Below are 6,700 nucleotides of genomic sequence, written 5' to 3'. Positions count from 1 at the left end.
AATGAGCAGGGTATTGTAAAAATTAATAGCCTGTCACCAACATGGACACTTTGATGATCTAGACTGTCTTCCTTCAGCGAGGGTACAGCGAGTGCAATGCTTTATGAAGACAACGGATATTGTGGCTCTTCCGCTCTGCTTATTCTTTCAAGTAGATGGATAATCCATTCATTTTTAAACTGCCAAGTGGTTTCTGCATCCATCGCCCACAATTGCTGACACTGCAGGTACCAACAGCTCAGATGACGATAACGGCAGCTTACATGAGCTCGACCTTGACCTCCTTGGGGGCCTTGAAGTCGGCGTCCTCGAGGCCGAAGCGGTTCATGTAAGCGTCCAAGTCGGCCTGGAGCTCGCTCTGCTCCTCGGCCGTGAGCTGGACCACCTGGCCCTGCTTGGCCTCCAGGTCCGAAGCGTAGGCACGCAGCTCCTTGGTGAAGAGAGCAGCCACGTCGTCCTCCTTGCTGTCGTCCACCTTAGCGTTGCCCAGAATGTCCAGAGCGTGCTTGAAGGCGGCGTCCTTGAGCTTCTTGTCGCCCTTCTGGACGACAGCGCGCACCTTGCTGGTAGCGTTGGCCACCATGCTCTTCTGCAGCTCCAGGTTGTAGCTGCCCTCGATCTCACGGATGGACTCAAGGTTCTTGATGAACGTGTCGCGAGTCTTGTGGCGCAGCTTGTAAGCCTGCACCTCGCACATGAGGGCGACGGCCTCCTTGTGGGCCTCAGCCACGGCGGCGATGTCCTCGTGGATGTTGAGCATGGCCTTGTGGGTCTCCAGAGTCTCCTTGGCCAGGTCCAAGTTAGCGTCCTCCACGGCGTTGTGCTCACTGTAAAAAATCAACAAATTAATGCTCCATATACCTTAAAATACGCTTCAGAGATCGCGATTCTCACCCCAGAATGGCAGCGGCGCGCTCGTCGAAGTACGAGGCGATCATCTCACCGCCGAACTTGTAAGAAGCCGAGCAGAAGAGCAGGAAGCAGCAGGCCAGCTGCGACTCCTCGTTCAGCACGTAGAACTGTTTAAAACACCACGGGAACAGGGTCAGTCGGTTGCCTTTCTTAGCTGATCATAGCACTGCAGTCGAATTCGTACGTGGTTGGAGATAGCGGGGATGGCCAGGGCGCCGATGATCGGGGCCGAGATCTTCCAGTCCGTCAGGCCAGCCTGCTCCAGCAGACCCTGGGTAGGCACCTGGATTTCCTCCGAGGCCTCCTCGTTCTTGCGCACAACGCCCGTGGTGTGCAGGCCCATAGGGCGCATCATCTTAGCCGACGACAGCTTGGACGAGCTGAGCGCAGCCTTGCGGAGAGCGATACGGCCGAGCATAGTCAAGGTAGAAGTCTCTCTTGTGTGGCTTGGCGAAGTGGCGTGTCGGGAAAATGTGCGGACGATAGCCACTCCCCCTTAGCGCAACCTAAAGCTTACGTTGCGCTAGATGTTGCGTTAATGATTTTGTTTAGAAACAAGTCGTTCGACCATGTTTTAACAGTCAAAACAAAATGTTAAAACAGGCCTTTTTGGCAAAAATAAAAAGGTCAACTGAAGGACCATCGTCTGTTGTACCAGAGTGCAGTGTTATCAAACTATGCATTTCAGCGATAAAAAAAGTGTATCCTTCGTGTTGCAGTGTACTTCTTGCGATGACTATGGATGTTGGGAACCCCAACGAGAGTAGGAGGCTTTGGTTGACGGTTTGTATGCTCAAAAGATTGTTAATTAAAAGATATCTGAAGTAACACTGCAGTAGCAAGCTTGAACACCACCGCGACATCGCTTTTGTTATTATTTGACGTCTAAAGTATTGTAGCTGGATCGATTGTTATTCGGGCAGTAATAGTGGTATTCAATTTTGCAGCAGCAAGATGTTTTTTGTGTGCAGAAAGCCACATTTTTTCCTGCGTTCTGATTGGCCCAGATTGCTTTTCGCGTTCTGCAACAAAAACCGATACTTGTCGAGCTGCAGCATTATTTTCTGGTGAGCAAAGATCCAAGCCAAACGTTCAGTGTGCATTGGACTCAAGGGCGTCTTGGTAGTGTCGATGGGAGGTGAAGCTGAAGCTACGTCTCACGAGGATGAGAACCTCAACTCTGTCAACCTCCGACAAGAGGCTGCTGACGAAACTGCTAATACGGAATTGTCAAACACTACTGGACCATTAACGAACATATACAGCTGGAAAGACTCCAAAACGGTCGACAAGTCAAGTGGAGGGAGTGCTCTTCGCGAATGATGTGGATCATGTTTTAGTATGGCAACTGAGCCGAAACACGCTGAGCGCTTCATTCGAAAGTCTTTTAAGAAGTCCGTCTCAGACGTGTGCTCGCGATTGTAAAGTTGCTTGTGTCAGCGATTTTTTCGCCTCTGGTAGTGAGACGGCCGTGTGGAATAACGGGTACCCTGGATGTGCTCATACTTGTGCTCCCAAAACTCGTCCAGATCGTTTTCATTAGAGTCTTCATCGCTTAGCACATCTCGTAACAGGTCTGAAGCCTCCCTCGTCACTAGGACGTCTTGCACGTGGCATAACAGCTGCTATCGCTTGAAGCAGCGAGGCATCCTAGAAGGGAGGGGGGAGCAATACTGGATCCTAGTCCAAATGAGCTGCTGCTGCTGCAAGAAGTTTGAAAAGGGGTAGTCAATTAATTGCGACTTTGATTGGCTAAAATTGCTACATCAGCAGCGCCGCCAAAACAAAAACTGAGCTGCTGCTGCAAAATTTAATACCGCTAATGTACTTGCAATAACCAGGATAAAATTTATCCTGCCTATTGAAATCCATAGATTGAATGTCTTTTTTGCGCAGGCAGCCTGCCTCCGTCACTACCAGAGTTAAATCATTACGTCAAAGTAATCAACAATACCATGAAAATGTAGATGACATTGTACAGGTCGAATTTTAGCGGGCCTGTTATCTTGCCCGGCTCGTTGAGCAAGTCGCGTACCTCTCCGCTGCATCCGTCCGATGAGATCCACTTCGTCACACCAGCAACGAACTTCGAAGCCCCGCCTGATCGAGCACCCAGATAGCTCTACAATCCTATTTATTAACACTAATACACTACTACTGCCTTCTCTCGTCCTCCTGTTCCGTTCCGTCCAACTGCCAAAGCAGCCACACGTCCTTCACGACAACTAACAAGCTCTCAAGCCCGCCAACCACACGTAGGTCTTCCTACACGAGGCCGCACCTCCAGGTCGAACTCCCCAGTGAGTTGTTCCTGACGCAGTCCTGCTACCGTAGCCAAGCCCAGTCCCAGTCCGCCCAATCGCCCGTCAGCCGTCGATCCTCCGTGTTTCCGTTCGTGTCCCCCATCTCCGAAGCCACCAGTCACGCGTTCCAGAATTGTGCTCGCTTCCAAGCCAGCAAAATTTAAAGTAAAGCAGTCTCCGTCGCTCCAAAAGCCCCCGTACTTCAATGCTGCTCCTCCGTCGTTTACGGCCGCTCAGCCGCCCTTTCGCTGGCGCACACCGCCACCGTTCCACTCTCCAGGCCCGCAACCAACCACACGACGTCCTCCGTGCAGCTCCTGGACCTCTCCAGCGTCGTGTATCTCCTGTCCTTCGTCAGGTTCGTGCCGCCGACCTACAAGACCTCCTGTCGCTACTGATTGCTTGTCTGTTGTCGAACTGGCCGTCCGCACCGTGATACCGCATGATTCCACAATTGTATGACGAACCGTAGTCTCAACCGCGTACCTGTTACAGAATTATAGGACAAGTTATGTTGCGAGGTGGTGAGAATCGCTCCACGAATAGGTAGCTAGCTGTGTTTTATTTCACCAGGGTTTACGGAAGATGTGCATCGGCATTCATTCATCGTTCAAAATACACAAAAAGAAATGCACCGTTGTAGATTTAACCATGAATCAACTTATGTTAAGCTTAGCACCTCAAACGGCTTACTCATCATCACCAACCACTGTTCGGGTTCAGATCAATCAAGACAACTAGCATTTCCTTATCGAAGCTGGTGCATTTGGGATCATTTGAGATCCAGGTTTTCAACGCTCTCATCCGGGACACTTTGATATATGGCAGTACGCCCGTAGGCCTTCCAGGTCCATCCAACGTTGACGTCATGGTGAGTGACCCGTTTATCGTATCCGTGAATATCAAGTGAATCGACGAATTATTCGGGATACTACCTACCACTTCGGTAAATCAAACTCATTCCAGCATTCGCACTGACGATACATGAAGGTTGATATTATTGGAGTTGGTAGCGTAGACCAAGTTGGCGAAATTGGCCGACGTGTCTTCCCAGCCTTTTAGAAACCACTCCGGCCACGTCACGGTCGGATGTATCAGAAACGGAATGACGACCTTATTCTAAGTCCGACGGGATCGCCAAGTCTTCACGTTCCGAAATCACACCCATTTCATACAAAAGCATGCCCAAAAATGACGCGAGCCTCACTCCACTGACACCACCATGACGATTCGCTAGAACGATGGAAGCGTCGATTAGTGCTTGAAATTTCATCTCATCGTCCAGTACGTGGTGATTGCAGTCGAGCAGACTACATCGCCAACAACTGTAGTATTTTATGCAGAGTCTCCATCAACGGACAGGAGACATACCCGCAGTCAAGACGAAATGCAGCAGCAAATCTGCGTTTGGACGTATGAACGTGTATGAGCGCTTCAGCTGCTCTAGCTTATCTCAATAATCGCTGGCCAAAACGACTTTCGCCTTAATGGTTCCTGGAGTGTATGGCACGCAAAGTGAGCATCGATCAGAACAGTGCATTCGTCCGTCATCCTGAAATTCCAGCTTTGGAGTAGAACAAACCGACTATCAGCACCTCAGACGGACTCCTCAGAGCTCGCATTCGTGGGCAGGGCCTCCGAAATATACATTTACTATAACATTATTTACCACAATTCTTAGTAAATTATTTATTTCAAAGATCTATACGTGACCATGTGATAATTGATTTTCTGTATAGATATGATTTCATAATTTATTAAAGGTTCTCTTATACCACCGATCGACTCCAACCTTCTCTGGGTCTTCTCAACTGTCAGCTATTTCGCATTTTTGTCAATACGCCTCACCTGCTTCCAGCCACTCTTGTAACTACCATGGTTCTTATCACACGACCCGGCAGCGCCTACACCAACGCCCAGATCTCGGGGTTCTACTTCCGACCGTGTCGTGACGAGTATGACGAGGTGATCCTCGAATACTCCCGCTGAAGATCTTTCGTTTGTCGAACGTCTTCGTAAGCGCCGCCGGATTGCCGGACCCGCTGTTTCCTACGAGCAATTGAAGACGATTCCACCAACGTCTAACGTGGTGGAACGCTTTTTTAGTGTTGCGCGGGTGACATTTGGTCATCAAAGACAAGGGTTGCAACCTGCAACGCTGGATATGATCTTATTCCTCCGTGAGAACCGTAGTTATTGGGATTCTAGCACTGTCAACAGCATCAATTGATACCGTACATTGTACATGTTTCTCAATGGAGAACTAAGGTAACACATTTTAGTGGTCTCCATTACTCCGTTATTTATTTGCCGTCTTCGTTTAATGACATAATTTATTTGATAGAGTATAGAGGAGATAACGCATAATGTATGTTGTCTTCCTTTGTCTACTAAATAAAAATGCCATATTCGGAGGCCCACGAATCGTGGGCCCAACCAGTCCACGATATTGCTAAGGTAGATGCCGAGGTCAGCCATGTCATCGCTAGAGTATTCTTGGAAGTACTCTAGTGCAAAGCGAAGCAAGTATTGGCCGACTGTTTTGCAAGTCTCTCTTCAGCTGACCAGGAATATCGAGCCATTTGTATTCGAGAGCAACAGTAGAAAGAGAAGAAACACTACCTCCACTCTGTATAATACTACATTACTCAAGTATGGCCTAACACCGCATGGTCCTCGCCAGTACACGGCAATTCCAACCCGCTTCCATTCGTCAAGTTCACAACCACCAGTAGTTTGAAAGCTAGAAACGCATTTCGCATTACGCGCAAGTACGATGCTCGAACTGTACGAGGGCGGTGCTCTTCTGCTGACATCACTGGTGTAGGGTGTCCTTATACCCAGCACACGGAAACTCGTCCAGGAAAAGCATACAGGGCTTGGTTCCCTTGCTTTCGCCAAACTTGTATGGTGTTTTCGAGCTCCGAACGCACGGTTTGAAAGCTTTATCTCCGCGTAAAGCCGCAGCAATAAATGAGAATACACACCGTCACTTGAAGGTTGCATGCCATTTAAGTTTTTCCAGTTCCCACCGGATTTTCAACACGATAAATGGAGTAAAACCTTTGTCATGACGCTCAGCAGAGCTTATAATCTTGTCTATAGGAGCTTAACTTCGGGGCAGTCTTTAAGCCGGCGTGCAACCATCTCGTACGGCTGAAGATTATCCACTTTGCTCTCGCCAACGCCAATATGCTCCAGTTAAAAACGTGAACAAGGGCCAGCACGTAAGTCGGACTGCCAGCTGGGAAACCCCTGAATGCTGCCTGCAGTATCTTCACTGAATAAAGTTCTCTAGACGCATGCATCAGCTTAAGAGCCTCTAATGAAAGCCCTCCGAATCCTCGCTCTTACGTCGTCGCTATTTGGGGTAAACAGCGTCAAATAAGAAGGGTCGATCGTCTCCAAAATGATGCCAGCTCTCTCCTTGATCACTGACTTCAAGTCCATGACCGATTCACCACCATCGATCTACACCAGGAACA

At 49.0% G+C, this 6,700-nt stretch overlaps 5 protein-coding genes across 5 annotated transcripts; 3 read left to right on the top strand and 2 right to left on the bottom strand.

Annotated features, from left to right (window-relative positions):
• Nucleotides 1–51: 51 nt before the first annotated feature.
• Nucleotides 52–1,440, bottom strand: PPTG_18870 (hypothetical protein). Its single transcript, XM_008917049.1, has 3 exons — nucleotides 1,097–1,440; nucleotides 895–1,019; nucleotides 52–827 (listed from the first exon to the last, which is right to left on the bottom strand). The coding sequence occupies exons 1-3, from the start codon at nucleotides 1,328–1,330 to the stop codon at nucleotides 260–262; spliced, it is 927 nt and encodes a 308-aa protein (XP_008915297.1). The 5' UTR covers nucleotides 1,331–1,440; the 3' UTR covers nucleotides 52–259.
• A 603-nt stretch (nucleotides 1,441–2,043) lies between these two features.
• On the top strand, nucleotides 2,044–2,235 carry PPTG_24423 (hypothetical protein; the record flags this gene model as incomplete). Its single annotated transcript, XM_008917090.1, has 1 exon — nucleotides 2,044–2,235. The coding sequence occupies one exon, from the start codon at nucleotides 2,044–2,046 to the stop codon at nucleotides 2,233–2,235; it is 192 nt and encodes a 63-aa protein (XP_008915338.1).
• Nucleotides 2,236–3,148: 913 nt separating this feature from the next.
• PPTG_18869 (hypothetical protein) lies at nucleotides 3,149–3,808 on the bottom strand (the record flags this gene model as incomplete). Its single annotated transcript, XM_008917048.1, has 3 exons — nucleotides 3,149–3,357; nucleotides 3,475–3,701; nucleotides 3,786–3,808. 3 exons carry the CDS (start codon nucleotides 3,806–3,808, stop codon nucleotides 3,149–3,151), a joined length of 459 nt encoding a protein of 152 aa, XP_008915296.1.
• A 1,175-nt stretch (nucleotides 3,809–4,983) lies between these two features.
• On the top strand, nucleotides 4,984–5,571 carry PPTG_24422 (hypothetical protein). The gene has a single exon (XM_008917089.1). The coding sequence runs from the start codon at nucleotides 5,091–5,093 to the stop codon at nucleotides 5,202–5,204; it is 114 nt and encodes a 37-aa protein (XP_008915337.1). The 5' UTR covers nucleotides 4,984–5,090; the 3' UTR covers nucleotides 5,205–5,571.
• Nucleotides 5,572–5,615: 44 nt separating this feature from the next.
• Nucleotides 5,616–6,428, top strand: PPTG_24421 (hypothetical protein; the record flags this gene model as incomplete). The annotated part of the gene is made up of 2 exons (XM_008917088.1): nucleotides 5,616–5,684; nucleotides 6,321–6,428. The coding sequence occupies 2 exons, from the start codon at nucleotides 5,616–5,618 to the stop codon at nucleotides 6,426–6,428; spliced, it is 177 nt and encodes a 58-aa protein (XP_008915336.1).
• Between the last annotated feature and the right edge of the window lie 272 nt (nucleotides 6,429–6,700).

The sequence above is a fragment of the Phytophthora parasitica genome, assembly GCF_000247585.1.
Source record: "Phytophthora parasitica INRA-310 unplaced genomic scaffold supercont2.93, whole genome shotgun sequence".
Taxonomy (NCBI): domain Eukaryota; phylum Oomycota; class Peronosporomycetes; order Peronosporales; family Peronosporaceae; genus Phytophthora; species Phytophthora nicotianae.
The sequence above is the reverse complement of the archived record's forward strand: the minus strand, read 5'-3'. Positions and strand labels throughout refer to the sequence as shown.

What these genes read in the sequence shown, in the direction of transcription:
- PPTG_18870 (XM_008917049.1), bottom strand. Translation starts at nt 1,330, where the DNA reads ATGCTCGGCCGTATCGCTCTCCGCAAGGCTGCGCTCAGCTCGTCCAAG. An exon ending in TCCCCGCTATCTCCAACCAC is followed by an intron (nt 1,020 to 1,096) that starts GTACGAATTCGA and finishes TGTTTTAAACAG; the next exon opens with TTCTACGTGCTGAACGAGGA. An exon ending in CGCGCCGCTGCCATTCTGGG is followed by an intron (nt 828 to 894) that starts GTGAGAATCGCG and finishes GATTTTTTACAG; the next exon opens with TGAGCACAACGCCGTGGAGG.
- PPTG_24422 (XM_008917089.1), top strand. Translation starts at nt 5,091, where the DNA reads ATGGTTCTTATCACACGACCCGGCAGCGCCTACACCAACGCCCAGATC.